The following is a 22777-nucleotide window of genomic DNA, read 5'->3' on the forward strand; positions in this document are numbered from 1 at the left end:
AGTGGGAAGTGGCCCCATGTGTCTCCCCATCTTAGTGAGGGAGCTTGGACTGATTGTCTCTACTACGCATTGTGGGGCTCCTTTATGCCAAGAACAAACAGCACACCCATATGTGGCAGTTCTGAATATAGGAGATGTGCTTCCAGCTGTAGTTTTTAGGCCTGTTGATAGGCCTCTATTCATGGGGTCTGGGCTTCTCTAGGGATGGGGTCTCTTTGTATAAGATCTGGGCCACTGTCTACAAGCTGGGATCTGATCTGAAGCCTATGCCTCTTTATGTGACATCTGGGTCATTGAAGAACCCAGGCTTCCATCAATGGGGTGTAGGGCCTCTGTTTATACCTGTGATTCAAATCTTTCCTGTGACCCACAATAAGATGTATATTTTGCATTTGCCATACAGCAGACACACACACATTCACATATAACTGAAACAACAAGTTTCATGAAACAATACTTAGCCTTATTACAGAGGCTGCACTCTGATATTTTTCTTCTGTTCTACTCTTAAAAAAACAAAAATACGAAGCTCGTTCAGCCCCAGAAAATTGATTCCTTGGTTGTATCATCCCTAATGGGTTACAGTCCACAGTTTGAAATGCTCTAAGGCCTGGGCCGTGACTGTCACCTCTCTGTTGGCTGAGGGCCTCTGTGAAAGCCGAGGTTCTCTCCATGGGGCTGATCCTCTCTCTCTAGGGCCTTGGGCTGCTTTCCCCTCTTCTGCAGGCTCTGCCTACATTTCCCTCTGCCCTCAGCTTGCCATGTTCTCTCCAGGGGCACTGAGCTCAGGCCCCTGGGAGTTATCTGAATGTGGTGCCTCACCCCGCCGCCCCCCCTGCCTCCTGGGGTCAAGGAAGCAAGGAGCTGAACAGGTCGGGGGCAGAGGGAATACTCAGGCTGTGTGGCCGAAGGCAGCTCCTGGGACATCGGGTGGCAACCACAGAGCCGAGCTATGTTCAATAAATCATGGAGGCTAGGGCCTGGGGGCGGGGGAGGCCAGGAGGGAAGGGGGGCCGTGGATAAATAATTCATTAAACAAACAAACAAGGAGCCTGTAAGAGGGAGGATGGGGCACGCATGTGAGCAGGAGAGGCAGCCGCCAGCTCCAGACATGAAATATTCACAGGTTCCACACCTTGCCTAGGGCCCATGTGTGTGTCCTGGTGCAGGCAGCCTGTTGGCATGGTCCTAACATGGGACCCCGGGTGCCAACAAGGAGGGCGATGTATGTGTCTTCTGACTTCCAAGTGTGACATGTGCGTCAGCATGGCTACGTGGTTCTTTAACGCCCTTGAGCTGACATGGAACAACACACATGACTGACAGTGGGGAACTTGGGGCATGGGACACAGGAAGTTAGGATTCAGAGCTTGATGGGTGGGGTCAGAGCGTCATAACCTCTGATTCTAGTTATGCCCTGACCCCTCAAATGAGTCCAGCAAGCTAAGAACCCTGAAGTAGAGAAGCATCTCTGGGGTGTTACACTGGAGGTTTGAGTACGTCCTCTGAATGTGCTTCTTTCTAGAAAAGCTGAGAGGGAGGCAGTTGGGCTTGGCAGTTAACAGGATGGGATTGGGTTCAAATTCCATTTCCACCATTCACAGGCTGTGCTGGTCACCTTAGTTTTCTGAGACTGTATCCTTATCTGTAAACTGGGGATAATAACACCCTTCCTTGAAGAGCTGGTTGCTATGAGGATAAAGATCCGTGTCTGGGAAGCATTGGGCACAGAATTTAGGACCCACAAGGTGCTTGATTGATGGAGGCCTCATCATTATTATTATCCTGAGGTCTGCCAACCTAGACTAGCTCCAGACTCTCTTTTTCATCTTTCTTCCCAGCCATTTCCAAACTTCTCTAATAGCCGTCATAGTGGGAGAGGTGACCTTGGGCTTGGGGAATAGGAATGGGTTAGGAAAAGCTCAGATAGAATGAGGGGGAGTAGAAGTTACAGCCAAAGAGACATTCGCATCCTTGAGAGTGTGAAAATAGAGGTCCTTGACCTTCTCCTCAGACCCCAGAGCCTCTTTTTAGCCCCTAAATCTCTCCTTCAATCCACAGTCTCTTCTCTTTCCTGCCACCAAACTTGCGCTTTCTAGTAAGTGGCTGCAAGAGGACAGAAGGAACTGGGATAGAGTCTCAGAGGAGCATTGTAGTCTCCTCACCCCACCCATCCCCAGGCCAGTCCCCACTGCCATAGCTCTAGCCTCTACCCTCTGCCTACTGGTTGAGCACTTCCCTGGCAAAGATGGCTATGTCTGGGCAAAACCCAGAGAAGTGGCACCCCATAGTGGGTGGGGAGAATCCAGGCTGGAGAGAGCTGCAGAGGGCCAGGGTGGAGTACCTAGGGCCTCCTAGTAGGCCCTAACATTCCCCAGCCCTCTCGTGTCCCCTGGAAAGGATCCGCTCCCAGTGGAGAGAGCCAGCAGACAGGTCTGAGCTGGCCTGCTCCTCCACAGACAGAAGAAGAACAGGCTGGGGGAGGGGGCCTGAGATCTTGGTGGGGAGTGGTGGCTATAACCCCCACATCTATGGGGAGCTGGGGCAGAAGGGACTGTGGCCTGGGCACAGCTTACCATAGCCTGGGGGCCCAACTCTTGTCTCCCTTGGCTAGCCTGCTGCTACTTGGGGTGTCAAGGGTCTGGGCCCCCAGGTGGTGAAGGTGGTGCCTGCCCACCTCTTCCCAGAGAGCCAACACTGGTTCTCCACTTCCCCTCCCCTGGGCTGGGCAGGTTCAGGCTAATCTGCGCCAGAGCTTCACGGCAAACATTGATCTGTAATAAAACCACAATGTGTGTTTGGGAGAAGCGATTCCAGACACAGAAAAATCCAGGCACACATACACACACACACACATACACATGGATGCAAAACATACAGCTCTGAGGAGTGCAGACACCAGCAGTCCTGAAGACACAGCTAAACATGGACCTCTATGCTGAATCAAAAGCATGATTAGCTCTACACTTCCCCTCCATGCCATAAACTTTGTCCTTCAACACCCAAGCCTTCTCTGACAGTTCACTTTCCCTGTGTTCCCATAGCACATTCTGCACAGCTCCATAACGGCATTTGTACTTGGCACTGTAATTATTTGTTGGCCAGTTTTTTCTCCTCAAGTAATCTGAAGATTCCTTAAGGGAAGGGATCCTGACTTAGGCAAGTGTATATCCTCAACATCTAGCATGAAGCCTGGTATTTAGTTAATAGGCATAGGTGAGGTGCTTAATAAATAATTGTGGAATTGATGAACAGAAGAATATATGGATTCTGATAGTGAGACACCCATGCTAAGAATCCCTCAGAAGCACACAGCATAACTAGTACATGCTACTCAGGCCTCTGGTCCCACCTTCTTGTCTCCAGCTCCCCTGACCTTACTGCCTCTTAGCTTCCTCAAAGGCCCTCCTTTTTCCCTCTGCTCAGTGTGAGACCATGAATTTGAGTACCACCTGAGGGCTGGTAGGCAAGGTAAGGGTTAATGGCACATCATTAGTGCTTAATTGGAGGAAGGAAGCTGCCCTGGCACCAGACAGGTGGGCAGGCCTGCCCCTCAGCTGGAAGCAGGCATCCCTAGTTCCAGCACCCTGCCGGGCACGTGGGTGATTTGGCCCTGGAGACCCTCAACTCAGCCCAGGGCACCTCCCCCAACCATTTGCTTTGCCAATGTAGTCTCCAGGCAGTACAGACCAGCCCTCCCCATCTGTCACCAAACATCCAGAGGGACAGGCAGACTTCTTATCCTTTCTCCTTGAGCTAGGCTGTGCCCTCTCTCTCCCCTGGAGAGACTGGAGGCTGGGAGCAGAGGTGGGGTAAGGAACTGGACCACTGAGAGGTAGATTAGAGAGCCAGTGAGGGAGAGATTTGGGATACAGACAAGCGACAGAGCTGGGGATGTGGAGATGTCTGCCCAATTTGACCTTAAATGAAGAGAATGCAAATGAGATGGAGACGATATGCAGATGAACGCGAGGATCTCAGAATTAACATTCTGGGTGGCGGGTGGCTTAAGCTCTGTACCCAGGACCCCCACGCTTTTGCCAATACTCCCCTCCTAACTTCCTCGGCTGAGTGAGTAAAAGGATCTCAAGAAAAATAAGAGCTTGGTTGGGCTAGGACGGCAGGACCTGGGAAACAGGGCTCCGCTCTCTCCTCCCCGCCCCCAACCCAAGCACCACCCAAGCTGCCATTGAAGCACAAGCAGACCACTCTCCAGGTTACGCTCGGACGCACCGTCGGTTGCTATGGGGACCCCCTCCACGTCCAGGCCTGAACCAATGGGCATCACCGCTGATGACCTCATGCCCCAGGCCCAAGGATTCTATTGGTTATTTGGAAGTCAGCGTGCCCCTCTCCAACTGCGTCACCGCTGGGGATCCCCCGACGACCCCAGCTGGTGTAGCCGACTGAAAGAAGAACGCGCTGGGAGCTCACAACTTGCCGAATGAATGAGTAAGGAAAGCAAGGAATTACTGAAAAGGAAGAAGAAAAAACGGTGGGGTTACATAAAAAAGACCAAAACTTTAGGGTTTAGCCTCTGGTGAAAGACTTATAACCCCAGAAAGTGGGGAGCAGGATCGAGGTCAGAGACTGGGGCTCTAAGGTTCTCGGAACAGCGACATAGCTTGATGCGAAGATGAGGGGTTTTTGCATCATTCTGGTGAGACTAGGACAAGCCCAGCAAATTGAGGGCCCCACCCTCGGCCATCTAGCGCCGCTGAGTTTAGGGGAGATCGGTGACGCCTCAAAACCTGCAGGTCTGCCGAGCCTCCTGGAACCACGCCCGGGAACACGCCTCGAGGACTTCTCATGGGTAGGGCCCAGTCCCGGAAGACCGCCCAGAGTCTTCGTCCTGTCTAGGCCCCAGGAGCGGACTTGGCCCTCGCTTTCCTTGGAGACGCGCCCCACAACTGAATCAGTTGTCCACACAAGGCCCAGGCTGGGCGGAAAGTGAGTGTAGGGAGGGGCTGGCTAGAGGCCTGCGGCCGGCGGGCCCGCGTCTCCCCCGCCGCCTCCTCTCCCTCCCCAGCCCAAGTGCGTGGCGGCCCAGGTGTCCACCCTCACACCTGCAGGGAGCTAGGAGCCGGCGAGGGCCTGCCTGTGTCTGTGTCAAGGGTGGGCGTCTGCCTGAGAGGGCGTGTGTCTTGAGTGTGGGGAAAGCCGGTTTGGCCCCGCGTCTCTCTCGCACATGCGTTATCAGCGGCGAGATCCGCGCGCCGGCTACAGGCTCGGGAGCGAGCGCGCCGGGCTTGGTCCGCGAAGGGAGGGTGTCTGCGGCCGCTGGGAGCAGGATGAGAAGCCCGCAGTCCTTAGTGCTGGTCTAACCAGTCATCCCCGGCCTGCGCCGCCTCTGGCTTCACTGGAGAGGGGCGGAGGTAGCAGTACAGTCGGTTTCCACGGCGACAGATAGACACCCTTCTGGTTGGCATAGAGACTGAACTCGAACACAGGACCGAAGACCGAGTCCCTAGCTCAGGCTTCAGCTCAGACTTCGCCCTCTTCACTCTGGCCTCTCGCCCCCGCTAAGAATCGTGTTTTGGGGTGAGGGCCCTGACACGAATACGCAAGCATGCACCTACAGATACGGCATTTTGAAAGTGGCCTTGAATCAGGGGGCGGGTCAACTCATGTAGGCTTTGTCCTGGGTTCTGTCCTCCGCCCCAGGCCTCAGCTAGAGCGATGGAAACAACCCAGAGGGACGGGGTGTGAGCCCCAGGTGTGCAAAGGGGTGGGGCAGGGGTTCGAAAACCTCCAGCATTTCGGCCTGGTCATCAGTCTCTGGACCTCTAGCACCCTCCGCCCACCGCCCCCTCCACGCGCATGTTCACACGCCGCCTCTTGCCGCCGCAGCCCCGCCGAGCTAATCAGCACAACATCCACCTATCGATCGTTGGCTGGGTGCCAGGCGGGCCAGCACCGTGCCAGGGGAAGCTGTGGGGCACCGGGGCGGGTAGAGCATAGCACCGGGGGAAGGGGCACCCCTTCTTTGGCTCCCCCCAGGTCACTGGTCACTGGTTAGTCTTGGGGGGGGGGGCGTCATAGCTTTGCCTGCCAGAGGTGATAGAGACAGAGTGGGGCTGAGAGCAAAGGGGGCCCTCCCTCCTCGGCCCCACCTCCTCCTCCTTATAAAAGCGAAGAACAAAGAGGCCGCTGGGGAAGGAGGCTTTGATCTGACCCCACCTTCTCAGTTCTAGGCCAGGCACCGCCCAGGCTGCCCTTACGGAGTGGGGGGACACCCAGCTCTCAGGGACCCAGGCATTCTGAAACCCAGATGCTCTCTTTCTACTACCCCTTGCCTTTGCCCCAACATCCTGCTTGGTGCTGCCACAGCTTGAGCAGTGCCCCGAGAGTGTATGTGGGGGCTATCAGGAGCACCTGTCCCCTCCCCAGCCCAGGAAACCAGCTAGAGAGGTGGTAGAGGGTACCAAGCTCCACAGCTGCTGCTGGCACCAACCCCACACTGCCCAGAGGGGTGCCCACTGAGGCCTGGCATGGATGGCTTGGGCACAGCTGGCATGGGGGTCAGGCCAAGCCATGCTGAGAGTAGAGGCTTCAGGGAACTCCACTGCTGTTCCACCACCCACCCTGCATCCCGCTCCACCCCCCTCCACCTCCGGGGCCCAGTGTCAGGCAAGGAGCTAGAGGGCAGAGGGCAGTAGGTTGGAAAAAGCAACAAAAAGATGGGTAGTTGGTTTATTGAAGTCCAGACACTTACAAAAATACAAACTGGCATGAAATTCAACCTCATGGTAAGTCCGTCTTCACAGAAGACAAATGAGTGATCCTCTGGGGAGGTGAGGTGCTGCCCCAGGGAAGAGGCCCACAGGGCACCGGGGACAGATGGCAGGCCTGGGCTTCTTGCCTGACCTGGTCCAGCAATCCGCCTGTCCCCAGGTCTTCGCCTTGGACCCCAGCAGGCTCCAGGATGCCATCCCATCAAGTCCCAGCCTTCCCGAGGGCAGGGATTTGAGCATCAAAGCCGCCGATGGAGACCTTATGTTTGTCTTGCCCCTGCCCCAAGGTGCCCAGGGCTGTCCGCTGCTCCCCTGGGGCTCCTCTTCAGCCTGTGATGAGGAGGCCAGTACCTAGAAGGGTCACCTCAGACCTCCCCCATCACTCTTCTATCTTGTCTGTCTGGCTTGGCACTCCCAGCTCAGGTAGGAGGCAGGGGCCCCTCTCCAAGGAGTCTTGGGAGGGCTCTGGTTCCTGGGGGTGTCAGGAAGGGTCCACTTGGCTCAGAGAACTCTCAGGAGTCGCAGAATTGGGAACAGCAGCAGCAGCAAGAGACAGAGGGGACTGGGAGTGGCCCCTCCTTGCCACCCTGACGTGCCACTCTCTCCATGGCTCCCGACAGGATGGGCTGACTCAGGCTCTGTGAGGGGAGGGGTAGCACTGATGGGTCCTCCTGCTTCCACAGCCTCCTTCTTGCTCTGCCCGTTAGTTGGTCACTCCCACCCCTTTGTTCAGGGTCTCTCGAACTAGCCAATCCCTCCCATAATCTGCCACCTCTAAGCCCCGACTTGCAGGTCTTCCTCCCAGGTGCCATTAGAGGCCACCAGTTCAGTGAAGGCCTTGGAGGGCCTTGCCCCTGGAGATGCCATTCCTACTGTGCAGCGGAGGCTCCCACAGGCTAAAGGGGGAAGAAGAGGCCCCCCAGAGTCTAATGCTCCCAGATTCTTCCCACTGCTCCCCCCATTCCCGAGGGCCCCACACTAGCCAGAAGGGTTGCTCCCCTGCCCCAACCCACTCACTGTCCGCCTTGCAGCAGATAGACACCTGGAGCCTCAAGCATTGGCCAGGACTCCCCGGAGTTGGCACTGCTGGGTGGTGGGAAATTGGGAGGAAGAAGTTAGCATGGGCTAGTTTGCATGCTTCAGAGTCACTTTAAAACCCTCCCAACTTCTCCTCTCTCCAATTCCCTGGAAAGCTTTTCCTTATTTTGGGGCTATATCTAGGTGCCACTTGTACCCCTCCTCATGTCACCTTGCCCGGCTCCTCTTCCTCGCCCCGTCTCTTTATCAGCTCACTCTCGATGTCCCCCTACCATGTCCTGGACCCTTGCCCGCTCCTCCCTCCGAGGCCTGGCCGTCCTTTCTCTCCTTTCCCTGCCCTTCAGGCTCTCTGCCTTGACTGCTGGCAATGGCAGGTAGCCCCACTCCCCTCCCTGCCTTCCCCAGGAGGTGGCCAGGGTGCCCATCCTCACTCACAGATGTAGTAGTAGGTCTCTCCAGGCAAGAACTCCATGCCAAGGGAGAAGGGTGTGAAGCGCTGAATCTTCTCTGGAAATCGAACAGGGCCAAAGGGAGCGAAGGGGTGGGAGCACTCCCAGCGCTTGAAGGCACCTGGCCCTTCAGCCCGGCAGGCCTTGTAGCCCGCCCAGTCCACTACGTATAATGCGAATGTCTCGGGGCCCTCAGGGGGCCCTGGACTCTCATAGTGTGGGCAGATGATGTCTAGGTAATCCTTGAAGCCCAGCTCCACCACGGCGTCTCCTCGAAGCAGCCTGCAGGCATAAGGTAGATGAGGGCAGAGGGGCTCCTTGGCACAGCACACCAGGGGCACGAGGGTCAGAGATACCCCTTCCCAATGGTCCCTGCCAGCCAGTCCCCCACCCACTGGAGCGGGAGCAGCTTGGGAAGGTCTTTGAGTTCCCCAGACTGACAACTCTTGAGAGACAAAGAGAGTGCCAGAAATGGATGAGGTAACATGCACAGTTTCAGAGAGGTTAAGGGACTGCAGGGCCTATAACCACGTGGCTCAAATGTGGGAAGGCACTCCCACACTCTAGCTTTTGTGTGGGAGCTGCCACCCCTCTCTAGCTCTCATGCCCAACACAAGGCCTTGGTGTAGTACCTGTGCTTGACAAATGTTAGGTGGATGGCTGCTGTGAAGAAGCTGGGGCACAGAGGCAAGGGACACAGATCCGGGCCCACAGTGCAGTCACAGCCTAGAGATGGAGACTGGGAACAGTATCCTCTTTAACTGATTCACAAAGAGGAAGGCTGCCTTTTTAAGATGTCAATTGGATGCCGAAAGAATGCCATAGTAAGAAAGAAAGAAAAAGAGTGGATGGTGGGAACCTCCCCTCCCCCTCCTTTTTTTGCCAGGACAACAAAGTGCCAGACTTGGAGCCCCCTCCACATATCTCCCACTCTTTGGCCTCCTCAGGACTCCCTTCCACCTCCTGGGAGATGCTGGGGGAGCCAGTATGGGTGGGAGGACCTAGGACAGTCAACCCCTCCTGCATCAAGTAAAGCACGAAAGACTCCCACCCCCATGCTCATCATACACAGAGCCCAACTTGACTTATGAAAGGCCCCCAACTCTCTCTCAATGGGTGGTCTCAAGACCACCTGCATCTGGAGTTGTGATTAAGAATGCAGATTCCTGCAGATTCCTGGGCTCAGCTCAGACCCGCTGGAACATAAGCTGGGCCTTTGTTTAGTTCCACAGCATCCCTAGTGCCTGGAAAAGTGTCAGGTACAAGGAAAATGCTTAATAAATATTTGGGAATGGAATGAATGAGTCAGAAACCTCAGGGTTAGGGGGTAGAAACCTGAATATTTAACCAATCTTCCAAGTCATTCAGAGGCACTGGTCTGGAACACAGAGAGGAATTCAGAGGTAGAAGACAACAACAGCTCTCACCATACAGCATTAGTATTGTAATGACCTGTTCTGAAGCCTGCTCACCCAGGGATCCTTCGGGATCCCAGAGGGCAGAGCCTAGGTCTTATTTCTAACCCCCAGCGCCCTAGCACAAGTCCAGGCACACAGTACACGCTTAATAAATGTTAGTGAGTGACCAAACGAACAGAGTCACAGATTGTTTTAAGTAGAAAATCAGAAAGGAAAACATGGAGAAAGCAGAGAGAGGCAAGGAGAATTGGGGAGGAGCATGGAAACAGGGAAAATACATACAGGTTCCAAAGCAGGCAGATCAGGAAACAGAAAATAGTCGTTTATATCTGTATAGCCTTTACCTCTTGGACACACATGACCTCGGTCTACCTGACTTCCCAGGATACTAGACATTATTACCCCATTTTACAGATGAGATAACTGAGGTTAGGGAGGTCAGATGACTTGCCTAAAGGTGATTCAACTCTAGAAGGGCAGGGCCGAGACTGCACAGAAATAGAAAGGCTAATAATGACTGAGATGAAAGCGTTTTAGAATGAGCTCAGGAGAAAGAGCGAGCGCCAAAGAGGAGGCCAAGCGAGCAGGAGAGTAACCCTCTTTCACAAGAGTAACCACCCCCTCTCCGGCGCCCCGCAAGTCCGCTCGCCCCAGCTTCGGCCGGAGGAACGCTGGGGATCCCCAAGACAGAAGCGAGGGGGGCGGGGCTCGGAGTGCAGGCTGAGGTCCCCCAGCTCCCGGCTCTGAGACCCTACCGATTGCCTTCGGGACTGGGGTCTGCCGCTCGCCTCCAACGCGTGCGGGCGGGCATAGGGGACCCCAGGCGCGCCTCGCCCCTCCCTCCTCCCCCGCCGGCTCAAACAAAGGATCCCCGGCGCGCGGCCGGGTCCAGGCGGCGCCGCGCACAGAGCGAGTGTCGGGCGCGCGCCCGGCCCGGGAGCGTGCAGGCCCGGCTCGCCGCCCGCCGGTTTCGGCCCGGCTACCTGGGGTTACTGGAGTTCCAGTAGACCGCAAGGCGGAGGCCACAGCCCCCTCGCAGAGGGGAGCTGAGGAGCACGGCCCAGAGGACAGTCTGCAGCAGGGGCTGCAGCCGCATCGCCCCCTAGGTCTGGTGTGGTCTGGCCCGGCCCGTCCCGGTCCGCTTCGCCGTCGCGACGAGAAAGGTACAAAGTGCAGAGGAGGTTGGGGTGGGGCTTGCGAGAAGTGGGGTGGGGTGCAGAGACTCACAGGCCACGCCCCTGGATAACTTTTCACCAATGGGGTCGCGTCTCCGCCTCTTCATTCAAAGCCAACTCTTGTTAACCTTCTGGGCGCCGCAACGCTCTCCAGCTTCGGCAAGCTGTTGCTGAGGTTGGGCCCATTTCAAGGAGGCGGCGAGGAGGGACACAGTCTCCTGTCTAGGAGTTGTTTTAGAGAGGTCTTGTCTTTCGTGCTTGTGTTAGTACAGGGTGCTTCCCTGGTGGCTCAGCGGTAAAGAATCCGCCTGCAGTGTAGGAGACGCGGGTTCGATCCCTAGGTTCGATCGCTAGGCACTTGGCGGGCTACAGTCCATGGGGGTCGCAAAGAATCGGACTGAGCGACTAAACAAAAACAATTAATATAGGGTATGTGTGTGTGTGTGTTCAGTTGCTCAGTCGTGTCTGACTCTTTGTGACCCCATGGACTGTAACCCGCCAGGTTCTTCTGTTCTTGGGATTATCTCGGCAAGAATACTGGAGTGGGTTGTCATTTCCTTCTCCAGGGGATCATCCCGACGCAGGGATTGAACCCGCGTCTCTTGCGTCTCCTGCATTGGCAAGTGGATTCTTTGCCACTGCACCACCTGGAAAGCCATAATACAGGGTAGAAAGCCTTATTAAATCTTTGGAAGACTTAAATACGGGCCCACGCCTCTCACCCAGAAAGAGGCAAGTGAGGTGCGGGGCGAGGATCCATGAGGTTTATCCAGACATCTTAGGCACATTGCTCTTTTTTTTTTTTTTTGGACGTCTAGAGATACAGCGAGAGGAGGACAAATCGCCTCCCGGGGACCCCTCACCCCACCCTTTACAGAGCCTCAAGTGGCAAGCTTGATGCTTACCTTGGGATTGGCGCCTGTCCTTTTCCATCCCACACCTTCGTTCTGGGAGAACGAAGGCCACAGTCTCCAAGACGAAGTAATGAGGTGGTTGCAGGCCGGTACAAAGCATCTTTGTTCCCAAACCCTCAGGGGGGGTGGGGGCGGGGGAGGCAGGTGTGCGGCCTCGGAACCGTGGGAGCCGCTGCCCCGCCCTGCCCCAGCTCCGGGGCTCTGAGAACACCAGCTAGTTCCCTTTTCCCCAGCCACTGGCCAGAGGGTGGGGAAGGCGAGTCCAACAGCTTGACGGATTTGTCAGTGGCCGCCGCTAAAGGGCCGCGCAGCGTTGGGGGCGAGAACTTGGCGATTGGGAGTGGTAGAGGGCATACAACGTTCTTTGTGGTACTCGATTATGCAGAGAGACATCACAGGCTAGGCAGAAAGGAGCCGCGAGCATCCCAGGGATCCTCTCACCCAGCCTGGGACGCTCGCCCTCCCTATCCTGTCTTCGTCTGAGGCGGCAGCGTCTCCTGGCGGCCAGACCCGGAATCGCAACAGGGGAGACCCTCCTTCCCAAAGCAGACAAAACTTTAAAGGCGTGCTCCCAAGACCTCGCTTTTATTGTACTCAGCAGACAGGCTGTGCGCACTTCCTTCAGCTCCGTCCAGCTCCCAGACCCTCCCCAACCCCCAGATGCCGCGGCGTGGGCCAGTCCCCAGAGTGCTGTTTGACAGCAAGTGGAGATACCCGGTGCCTTAAGACTCCTGCTCCACAGCGTCCAGGCTCCGGCTCCTTCAGTCACCGTGGGGGGCTTCAGGGGTCAGGTCTGCCTATTGGCATCCTAAGTCCAGGCTGGAGGCAGCAGAACCTCAGGAGAAGTTAGAGGTAGAGCGAGGACGCTGCTGGGGGCGGCGGCGCAGGCCTGGGATGTGGAAAGCGAAGAAAAAAGGTCAGAGGTGCTGTTTTCCCAGACCACTCGCCCAATCCACCCATCCTCCGCCCCTCTCCTCTCCTCTCCTACCTGGAGGGTAGCACTGGGGGCGGGATTCCAGCTCCAGGGCCAGGCAGGTCACCAGAAGGGCGCCGGCCATGAGGGTCAGCAGGCAGTGGCTTTCTCGGGGGTGGGGGCTTGGTGGGCCCCTGTGACTGAGAGAGAGAAGGCCAGCTTGGGAGAGCATATCATGTTGTTCACCTCTGACACACTGATGCTGGGGAGCACCAGCTTGAGAGGTGACACCATAGGTCACCTGTGTCTCCAAACGAACCTGTCACCATTAAAGATGCCACCGGGGTATGTGGCCTCAGGCACAGAGGGCGTCTTGCCACCAGCACCACAGCCCTGGGTGGGGGGAGAGGCTGTGCCCTTCTCTCCCCCCACAGTTACCTTTGGGCGCCTCACCGGGTCAGCGGGCAGAGGGCGGGTGGGGGGATTGGGTCGGTCTGCCAGCTCAGCCTGAACAGAGAGAGGGGCAGTGGCTATGAGAGCACAGCCAAGGGCAGTGGACATGCGATGGGTCTCCCCAAGGGTTCAGGTCAACATGCAAAGTCAGCCAGGGGGGCAGGAGAGAACCGGGGCATGCGCATGGGGCTTGAGCGCATGCCAGGAGAGGCCTCAGGGGAGAAAGGTGGGGGTCACTGGGGGTGTCCCTGGCCAACTGCAGTCCCGCCACTGACCACTAGATGGTGGTAGAAACCAAGGCAGGAGGCTCACCCTTTGCTGCTTCTGGGGCTCTGAAGGCTGAGGGCACCCTGGTCCCCTAATGACGAGTGCTACTGGCAGGGAACAGGGATGAGAGCTGCGGTTGGGCACCAAGCCTCCCACCTGCCCTGGGCCAGGGCTGGGCCTGGCCCAGATTTACCTGGAGTCTCTTGGGCACAGGGTCAGGAGGCAGCGGCCTGGAAGGAGGGGCCGGGAAGCCAAGAGCACTAGCCTGATGAGAGAGCAGGAGGAGCAGACAGGCAGGGGACGGGGGAGGGAGCAGAAAGACAGATGTGGGCAGAGGGGTGTTAGTGCTCAGGGATGGGCAGCCAGGGCCCCAGGGGCAGTGGGGGCTGTGCATGCATGCGGTTATTCAGTTGCATGCAGAGGGGGTGACAAGTGGTGGGGTAGGCATGCGGACCACCTCCACACACGCACTCCTGTCATCAGATCCAGGGGGCTCAGGGCAGAGGCACTCACCAGCCCTTCTACACTTGGTGACCAGGGCCTCATCAGGTCCTGGCACACTGAAGACCACTCTGAGCACCCCCTCATGCCCTCCTGGGGCGCCACTGCTGGGAGCACAGGTAGACCCGCCTTTGAAAGCCACTGGTTTGGCCAGCTCACAGAGCTCAGCGCTCCTAGGTGACTGCCCCTCCCAGTCCAGACTGGACTCTGCTTCTCAGCCTGCAGCAGGGGAGGTGGCGGGAGGGCTGGCCCTGACTCCAGTGACTGACTCGTGGGCGATGCAAGTCTTATCTCTGAGTCCAGAGCCTTGGACACCCCAACCCCAGGGCCCAAGCTGGATTCCTGGCTGGGTCGGGGCCCTCTCTGCTCTGGCATACAGACTTACCTTGGCACCTGGCATCACCAGGGCCCTCTGTGGGGGTCCTGGGCGTTCTGGGGGACCAGACTGGGCTGCCCTGAGCATGGAGAAAGGCAAGGAGGGCGAGGGCTCAGCCTCAGACCATTTTGTGCCCATAGGCAGCCCTGGAGTGGGGTTAATCCTTTGTGGCCCCTTGAAGCATGGTTTAGGCCAAATCAGAGGTGAGGAGGGGAAGCTGCTCAGCCTGAGGGAGGGCCCCACTTATCCAGCCCTGGGGCTCCTGGAGAGAAATGGTCCTAGCAGCGCAGTTGCCCCACCTGGGTCTACAAGTGAGGTGAAGAGTTATGGGGCACAAGTAGGGAAGGGGGTGTATGGGGTGTGGTCTGGGGGCTGCCCAGGGGGTGGGGGCAGGGCTCTGGAGCTGTTGTCCTTAACAGAGATGTTGAGAAAGTTGGGAACAGGGAGGCTGGTACCTGTATTGGCAGCTGGGTCCTTTGAGCTGCCAGAGTCGTTGGCGCAGGCGGGCACGGTGCCAGTAGCTGGCACCAAGGAGCACCAGGACCAGCAACAACAGGAGGCTGAGGGGCAGCCCTGTGGTCAGGGAGCTGGTTGCTGTGGGTGAGGTCAGGTGATCAGTGAAGGTGAAAGGGTCAGGGGTCACAGGGAGTCAAGGAAGCAGCAGTGAAGGGATCAGGAAAAGAGGGGCGATGAAGGACGCCCTCTCAGCTGCCCCTGCCCCCCGCCCCCGCTACCTCTGATGTGGGTGGTGCAGTCTGGGGGTGCCCAGCCCTCCTCACAGTGGCAGCGTCTGTTGCTGTCGCAGACCTAGGATGCACAGGTTGGACAGTGAGGACCTGGGCCCTCTGGGGCTGTGTTTCCCTGTCCTCAGCTTTTCAGGATCTCGCATGTCCTGTCTCCTCCCAGCACAGCTGGGAGGTGTGCTGAGGATGAGGGGGTGGAAGTTGCCACCGCTCTGGAGAGAGGGACTCTATTGGCACCAGTGGCGGAGGAAGTTAGACTGAACTCACACTGTGAGTGCCTTCTATCTGCCGGCCACTGTGCCAGAAGCTAGGGTACTCATCTCGTGTGCCTCAGGAAGTGGGTACTACTATTATACCTGTTAGATGAGGAAACTGAGCTCAGAGAGGTGAATAACCTGCCGGGGTCCCACAGATAAGACATGCTAGAGCAAGGATTAGAACCCAAGTATGTCTGTTTGCAAAGCCCATTATTATTTTCCTTCCCAGAGGCTCCCTGCTCCCCCTTCATCTCCCCCCATGCCAGCTCACCCCATGCCCGTGGCATCTCCTTCGACATTCCTGTGCTCCCAGGACCTCTACTGGCTGGCACTGCTGCTCAACACACACCTGCCCAGTGGGGAGAGAAGAGCAAAGATCACCCTCTCACACGCTTTACTGGCACTGGGAGGCCGAGGTCCACCACGCTTTTACATGGGGACACCAAGGCTCACAGGACCGCAGGACTCTGCTCCATCTGAAGTGAGAATCTGAACTCCCCTCAGAGACTGCACTGTTTGCATTGGTGGTTAATGAGGCCTGGGCACTGCTCACAGCAGTTCAGACATCCCTGCCCACCGAGGCTGCTCACCAGGCCAGGGCCACAGGCTGTGCCAGGCAGAGTCAAGAGGGGCTGGGCCACGTCGTTGCCCAGATCCAGGTGTACCCAGCTGCAGTTCAACTTCAGCTGGGTCCCGTTGGCTTCTAGCATCTCCCAGCGAAGATCCCGGGCTGAGCCCAGCAGAGGCTGGGCCCTCCCGCCCTGGCACTGGAGTTGCCCACACATGGCATCTCTGGGGTGAGGGAGGAGGTGCAGGGTCAGTGTGGTAGAGCCAAGATGCCCACAGACCTAGAGGAGGAGCCAGGTTCCCTCACTTACCGAGGGGCACAGGACACATAACTGCCATCAGGGTTGCGCCCACAGCTCCCAAAGGCGTCCCCTCTAGTATTGGCAGTAAGGAGGCAGAGCGGTGCGGCAGGCTTGGCCCCAGGCCCCCAGAGAGCCTGGCACTGCTGGGCATAGGAGGCACAACGTCCTTGCATGCACACAGCCTGTCCTCCAGCACATGGCTCACCGTCCCCCATGCTGACATCCGGGGGGCACTGGGAGCTGTCTCCTGGGCAGAACTCGGGCAAGTCACAGTCACCTCTGGTGGGGCGACATTTCCAGCCAGCTGGACGCAGCTGTGGAGGGTGAGTGAATGTCAGTGTGGGGGTGGGGCAGATCCAACCAGGCCCTGGTAGTTAGGGTGACCTTTTCCACCCTGGCCCGTGGCAGGTGGGCTCTGGGGGGCCGGTCCAGTCTGTGCCCACCTGGCAATTGTGACAGCAGAGTCCATCAGATGCGCACTGGGCCCCTGGCCTCAGCTGGCAGGTGAAGTAGTCACAGCAGGGATCAGTACAGTCCTGTAGGGAAGGGCACCGACGGCCAGGCATCAGAGTGGGCTGGGCCCGGGACCCCACCCCAACTGCCTCCTGGAGCCTGAACATTTGCACAGCAGATGAGAGCTGGAGCCCCACAGTCTGCCTGCTGCCCCTCAGACAGGCAGGCAGGGAGAGGGGCTCTGGGGGCTGGAGACAGCCGATGAGCCAGGGTGAGGGCACAGAGGTGCAGGGGCCAGGCTCTGGGGGAGGGGCTTACACCTGGGAAGCCACAGTCACACTGCTCGCCGGGCTCCACCAACATATTTCCGCAGACACTGGCCATAGAAGGCAGACCGGACAGCCGTTCAAAGAGGCAGCTGCCCATTCCACCCAGGAGGGCTTTTTCCAGGGCCTGTCGGCTGCAGTTGCTGAAGTTCAAGCCTGGCAGGAAGCTGGGGATGACAGCAAGGAGGTTGGGGCTGCGGACCTGCCCCTGCCCCCTTCTCTCTCCATCCTGCAGTTACTCACTCTGTGGAGGCCTCCATGATGCAGCTCTTGGCTGGGGCTGGACCCGGACAGGGGCAGCTGTTCCCAGGGGAGTCATGGCCCAGGCCCAGGCTGTGTCCCAGCTCGTGGGCTATTGAGGAGGCGACTCCCAGGATGCTCGTGGAGTGGTCCTGTCATTGGGGAGGACATAGCCTAGATCGAGCACCAGCCTGATTGCTCCTGTTCTCTCTTCATCTGACCTCTCGGGCACTGAGCAGGTCCCACCTCCCTCCTTAAGTGCTTCTAAACCAGGAGAGCCCAGGCCTGGGTGGTAGGAAACCTGGGCTCTAGCTCAGCTCTGTTCCCCATATCTCACACTGTATGGCCCTGGGAGAGTACCACTGTCCTTTGGGCCTCAGCTGTCTCCCCCGCCCCCAAGAAATGGGCAGAGCTTCTAGGTGAAGACATGATGAGCTGGCCACAGGCGAGGTACCTTTCCTGTACCCCTGCCCTCTATACCCTCAGCTTGGGGCTGGCAACTTTGCTGGGGGTTTCCGTGAATATATGGCGCCACAGCTGGCAGGACCTGGATGGGGAACAGGGAGATGTTGCCATAGCTCACCATGTTCACGCCTCCTGAAAACTCAGGAGAACAGATGGAGTTCTGAATGGCCATGCCCACCATGGGCCCAGAGAATGAAGTGGCACTGTGGGATTGAGAGGTCAACGGTTAGGGCTTCAAAGTAAAAGTGGCCAGAGCGTCAGGCCCTCAGGGAGGGAGTTGGGGTGTGAAATTGGTCAGGCCAAGGCAGAGCCAGACCCTGCTGGCTGATCCTGGGGGAGGCCTTACGTCACCAGCTGGGCGCTGTCGTGGGGCAACCGAGGCAGCAGGTTTGTCCGGCGCCAGTGGAGGAAGCTGTCTAGTGTGAGACCTGGGTGCTGGCTTATCTCTATCAGGTTGTGCTGGGTCCAGGCCTCCAGGCCCACCAGTGCCACCCGGACATTCATAGGCCTGAAGAACTGAAAGAGAACTGGGACTCAGGAGAGGGGTTCCCAAGGTTGGGGGCCGTAACGATGCTGTCAGGCCTGATGCTCACTGTGTCCAGGAGGAGGGCCACTTCCAGGGTGCGGTTCAGGAGGCTCTGGAAGCCCCGGTGCCTCTGGACCTGTGGGTCAAGAAAGGTGGCCAGGAAAGGTAGCACGGCTGGCAGAGGCCAGGGGAGGGCAGCCAAGGGCCGGCCAGCTCACCTCGGCATGGTCAGCCACAATCACCAGCTCAACAATCTTGGTCTCTGTCACCACGTCCCGCCTCCACTGTGGACAAGAGGAAGGAGCATTAGGCACACCCGCAAGTCACCACCCGCAGCCACGCCCACCTGGCCAGGCTGTGTCCACACCCACCCTGTGTGGTCAGAGTGAAGAGAGTGAAGAGTCCATTTTACAGAGGACCACTGAGAGCCTGGGAGGCCGGGGACTTGCCCAAGTGGACTAAGAATAGGTTATGAAGCTGGGAGTAGAGCCCTGGTTTTCTGGCTTCAAATTCAGTGCTTTTTCCAAATTAGGAAAAAAAAAAAAAAATAGCTGACACCATGAAATACTTAACATATGCCAGACAGATTGGAGTTCTAAGCATTTACATACATATATATATGTATGTAGATTCATTTAATTTTCACAGTAATCCTATAAGGTAAGTAGTTCCATTATCCCCATTGAATAAATTGGGTTCTTACTGCTTGATGATCAGTAACTATGTATTTGCTATATCCAAGTGAGAGCTCTCTGCATTTGGATCATAAGACAGATGAAGGGTTTGAGTCAAGTGCCTGCATCCAAATCCTGGAAATACCATGTATTAGTTGAATGGCCTTGACCAAGTCACTTAACCTCTTAGAGCCAGTTTTCTCACTAAAACAGAGCTATGAATAGCACCTATCCCCCAGGGTTGCTGGGGTGACTGAAGGAGTTAATGTTTACAAAGTGCCTGGTACTGCGAAATCACTCCATGAGCAGGAACTGTCGTTATTATGAGCCAACAGTTCTAAGGGCCAGGGGGCCAACCCGGGGAACAACAAGCCCAGCCCTCCTGCCTTCCCTCCTCACCCGGCGAGTGTGACGCCGTCCCAGGGGGTGCTCCGGTAGAGCCTGAGTGAGCAGAGATGCAGGCCAGCTCAGGGCACAAGTGTGGCGTGGCAGGAGGAGGTCTTGGATCCGGGAGATAACTGGGGGACCCTGAAGGTCCCCGGGCCCCAGCTCCACAGAGTAGCTTCTCTCTGGGGACAGGATCACTAAGCCCCTAAGCAAAGATGCAGGAAGTCAGAAAGCTTACCAACTCCATGCCTCGTTTACCCTCACTCTCTCCACCTTCATGGAATCGACCCCTTGTACCTGAGCCCGGAGCAGGTGCAGAGAGAGGCCCAGGAATGCGCGTGGCCATGCACCCTCCCCTCGTAGCAGCAGTTCTCCTGCAGCAGAGAAACATGAGCGTCAGCCTGAAGGCCAGGCCAGGTCTGAGCCAGGAGGCTGGCTTGTTGGTGAGGATATGCAGTGCCTTCCCATAGTCTGGGGATGCCACCTTCTAGTTGCCCCTTCCCTTATCCCCTTGGGCCAGAAACAGGGCACAAGATGGCCTGACTCACCAGAGTATGTCCCTCACTGACCACTCGGGTGCCATCAGGCTGGTACCACACCAGGGTTGGGCGCCCTGAGACTAGCTCCCTGCGGAATGAAGAAAAAGGAGGGCAGGGTCAGCTGCCTCTCAGGGTGGTGCAGTGACAGCTTGAGGCCTGGAGGTGGCAGAGGGGCAGCTGGGGGCCAGGCAATCCCCCTGACCTTCCTGCTTCCCCTCAAGTAGCAAAATATGGTGGTTGGGCCATAGACTGGCTACAAACCCAGGCTATCTGGGTTCCAATCTAGTTTTTAGCACCCACTAGCTGTGTGACCTTGGGGGAGTTATTTAACCTCTCTGTGCCTTGACTTCTTCATCTATGAGGCCAATAATAATACAAATAGTATCTACTTTATAGAGGTTGTTACGAAGATTTAGTGAGTTCAGGCTCTTAGTACTAAGTACCACATTGTAGTACCACATCATAGATGCTATATGAGTTGTTAGTAGTGTTATTAGTAACGTTACTGCTATCATTATTACCTATTCTGCAGCAGCTCCAGGATATGACTCTCACCATCCAATTCCAGTTTGATCCGCAAAGCCTCAGGCAGACTGGTCTGTGGGCACCAGAGGGCATGTCACCTCCCTGGCCCTGTCTGTAACTCCTATCTTCTCTAACCAGAAAACCTCAGGCCCTTAGGAGAGCACCGACGATTAGATCATTGGTGGGGGGATCCCGAGGGAGGGGCCAGGAAGCCCTGCCTGGCCTGGGGCATTGTTCTGGGGGGTTGTGTGGGGAGGTCAAGGAAGGTATCTGAGCCGCCCCTTCTCGGCTTCCTGCCCGGAGAGGAAGCATCATGGAGGGCCCAGTGCAGGCCCCAGCCCTTCCTCTGACTCAGCTTTAGAATTGGGAGAGGAGGGTATCTAGTGGGGCCCGACCCTCTCCAAATCCCCCCACTGAGAGAACCGGCAACATGAGACCAAGAGAGCAGGTTTGGCCTCAGTGGAGATGGACGACTTGGGTGGGGCTGAGGTAGACAGATGTGTGTGTAGATGCGAGGGGGTGGATAAGTGAAGCCAGGTGCTGAGGTGTACAGGGAGAGGCGGCAGGCCTGGGATGGCCATGCTGCTGTGGAGTCCACTCACCTGCTCTCAGCCTGTCTCTGCCTGGAGACACCTGATTACTCAGGGTGGTGGTGGGGGGTTGCGAGTGTATTGCTTTGAGGGGAGAGAGAGGCTCACCTGAAGCACCTCTGCTAGGCTGAGCGTGAGGTTGTCCTGAAGGATCTGGGGCTCCAGAGGTCCATTCTGGGCCCTCTCTGGTCTTGCCTGCGTCTCCTCAGTGACACCTGCACGGTTCCCGGGACACCCCAAAAGAGTGCTGAGAGAATCAGCGCCAGGGCTGGAGGTGGCTGCTGCCCTCTGACCCACCTGGCTCCCAACCCATCAAGGCTCTTTTCTGCTTGAAGGACTCCTACATTGCATTCTGGGACTTAAAGGAGAATATTGGAGGGTGGGGGCTTCTCTCCAGTTTCTCCCTTTCATCCCACCAACCCATCCACAAGTCCCCAGAGAAAGAAGTTCAGCTTGCCCAGCCTGTTGTCCTTCTCTGTCCCCCTCAGACCAATCCCAGGTTCTCACAGGGACCCTCCCCCTGTTCCCACTCCCTCCCAACCCCCTCCTCCCCTGGAACGCCCCCTCTCAGGACTGGGCGAAGCCCTGTGGCCCAGTGCCCACTCACCCTCCCTTTCCTCACATCAGAGATGCCGGGAACGCCCATTTCTGGGTGAGCATTGCAAACACCCCCCTCCCTAAACACCCCTCATGCCCAGTTAGGCACACCCGCTCCTCACAGCCTCTGCTTCCTCCCGGAGTCCGCCCCCCGCCCCCAATAGCTCGCTCTCCTCCGGACACTCCACCCCCGCCTGCCCTCTCGGCCCCCAGCCCAAGACAGCAGCGGGAAGTGAAAGTTCCAAGGAGGAGTTGGTGTCCCAGCCTCTTTCCTGGCCAATTCTCCCATTCCTGGCTCCTCCCGGGCCCCCTCCCGCTCTGCGAGCTTTCTGGTGGGATCAGCACCAGGGTGAGGGGTGCCGGCGTCTCAGGCCTGGGATGAGGGGCCAGGAAGTATCCTCTTCGCCAAACCCTAGGAGCCGTGCCTACTCGGGGCCCTGGCACCGGGTGGAACGATCAGCTAGGCCCCAGAGGAGCGAAGACGTCAGTCCCGGGAAGCAGAGCCCCGCTATCGCGATCCTGAGGGGGTGCTGGGCGAGGCCCCGCGGTGCCCGGTCCCGGAGCCTGAAAGTGTCCGCGAGGACCCTGCAGAGGATGACCGGCCCGGGGGCGCCGGCATCCCTCCACCGTCCCTCCCCACTCCACCGCCCCGTCGCCGGGTCCTCGGCCCAGAACATCAGACGAGGGCAGGCTGTGCTTTGGATGGGGTCTCTCGGGGTCTCCGGCCGACCCCAGGACCCCAGGGCCTCCCGACTTCCCGCGCGTCCTCCCAGGGCGACCCCCGGCCCACTTCTGGCCAGGCACTCACCTATATCTGGGAGCGGCCGGGAGGGCAATGGGCTGCCCGCGCCCAGGAGCCCCAGGGCCCAGAGCAGCGCCAGGCGCATGGCAGCGCCGCCCGGGGCCGGGCGAGGGCAGCAGGTGCTGGGCCGGGCGCCGAGGAGCCGCGGCTGCCGGGTCGGCTTCTCGCACCTCGCAGCCAGGCGCAGCCACAGGCCCCTCCCAAGCTCCTCCCACCCTGCCCAGAGCCCGGCCCCGCCCCGAAGCCCCGCCCCTGGAAAGGCTCCACCCCCACAGTGCGCCGGGTCCCAAAGAAGTGTGGATCCAGCCCTTGACCGCGACTGCTGACTGCTCACCCTGCTCTGCACAGCCACTTCAGGCTGCTGTGCAGGATGGGAGCCGAGGCCCGGTCCGACCGGCTTAAGAGTCGCGCCTCCACCCGGCCCTGGGTCAGGACGCCTTCGTAGCAGCTTCACTGACCTCCGTTCTCACGACCGCAGCCGGGTTCTGCCGGATCAGGTGGGCTGGTTCTCCCGACTGCCCAGCTCACCCTCCGGTACCGGACGCC

The 22777-nt window shown here is 57.9% G+C and overlaps 2 protein-coding genes across 8 annotated transcripts; both read right to left on the bottom strand.

The window, feature by feature from the left end:
* Window positions 1-6679: 6679 nt before the first annotated feature.
* Window positions 6680-11160, bottom strand: EFNA4 (ephrin A4). Of its 2 annotated transcripts, none has more exons than XM_040230409.1 (4): window positions 10623-11160; window positions 8208-8503; window positions 7752-7817; window positions 6680-7372 (listed from the first exon to the last, which is right to left on the bottom strand). In XM_040230409.1, exons 1-4 carry the CDS (start codon window positions 10733-10735, stop codon window positions 7236-7238), a joined length of 612 nt encoding a protein of 203 aa, XP_040086343.1. In that variant the 5' UTR covers window positions 10736-11160; the 3' UTR covers window positions 6680-7235. The 2 variants fall into 2 exon arrangements, with proteins under 2 accessions (XP_040086343.1, XP_040086342.1); XM_040230408.1 differs by having other exon boundaries at window positions 7752-7820; window positions 10623-10835.
* Window positions 11161-12294: 1134 nt separating this feature from the next.
* ADAM15 (ADAM metallopeptidase domain 15) lies at window positions 12295-22409 on the bottom strand. 6 transcript variants are annotated; one of them, XM_040230339.1, is made up of 23 exons: window positions 22238-22395; window positions 20941-21047; window positions 20239-20315; window positions 19727-19805; window positions 19476-19552; window positions 19191-19383; window positions 18336-18401; window positions 18185-18253; window positions 17938-18107; window positions 17710-17794; window positions 17130-17278; window positions 16879-17053; window positions 16551-16643; window positions 16117-16421; window positions 15829-16030; window positions 15510-15587; window positions 14973-15045; window positions 14694-14832; window positions 14248-14317; window positions 13555-13629; window positions 13080-13148; window positions 12717-12841; window positions 12298-12617 (listed from the first exon to the last, which is right to left on the bottom strand). In XM_040230339.1, the coding sequence occupies exons 1-23, from the start codon at window positions 22314-22316 to the stop codon at window positions 12575-12577; spliced, it is 2598 nt and encodes an 865-aa protein (XP_040086273.1). In that variant the 5' UTR covers window positions 22317-22395; the 3' UTR covers window positions 12298-12574. The 6 variants fall into 6 exon arrangements, with proteins under 6 accessions (XP_040086278.1, XP_040086273.1, XP_040086277.1 ...); XM_040230340.1 differs by having other exon boundaries at window positions 12299-12617; window positions 13555-13626; window positions 22238-22371; XM_040230343.1 differs by lacking the exon at window positions 13555-13629 and having other exon boundaries at window positions 22238-22371.
* Between the last annotated feature and the right edge of the window lie 368 nt (window positions 22410-22777).

The sequence above is a fragment of the Oryx dammah genome, unplaced genomic scaffold (assembly GCF_014754425.2).
Source record: "Oryx dammah isolate SB20612 unplaced genomic scaffold, SCBI_Odam_1.1 HiC_scaffold_28, whole genome shotgun sequence".
NCBI classification, from domain to species: Eukaryota; Metazoa; Chordata; class Mammalia; order Artiodactyla; family Bovidae; genus Oryx; species Oryx dammah.

Coding starts and splice junctions, on each gene's coding strand:
- EFNA4 (XM_040230408.1), bottom strand. CDS start 10,735: ATGCGGCTGCAGCCCCTGCTGCAGACTGTCCTCTGGGCCGTGCTCCTC. Junction 8,504..10,622: donor TGGAACTCCAGTAACCCCAG/GTAGCCGGGCCG, acceptor TTATGCCTGCAG/GCTGCTTCGAGGAGACGCCG. Junction 7,373..7,751: donor TATCTGCTGCAAGGCGGACA/GTGAGTGGGTTG, acceptor CTCCCCTCACAG/AGCCTGAGTCAGCCCATCCT.
- ADAM15 (XM_040230339.1), bottom strand. CDS start 22,316: ATGCGCCTGGCGCTGCTCTGGGCCCTGGGGCTCCTGGGCGCGGGCAGC. Junction 19,806..20,238: donor CTGGAGCTGCTGCAGAATAG/GTAATAATGATA, acceptor TTCATTCCGCAG/GGAGCTAGTCTCAGGGCGCC. Junction 18,108..18,184: donor TGGCCCTCCTCCTGGACACA/GTGAGCATCAGG, acceptor GTTCTCTTTCAG/TTCTTCAGGCCTATGAATGT.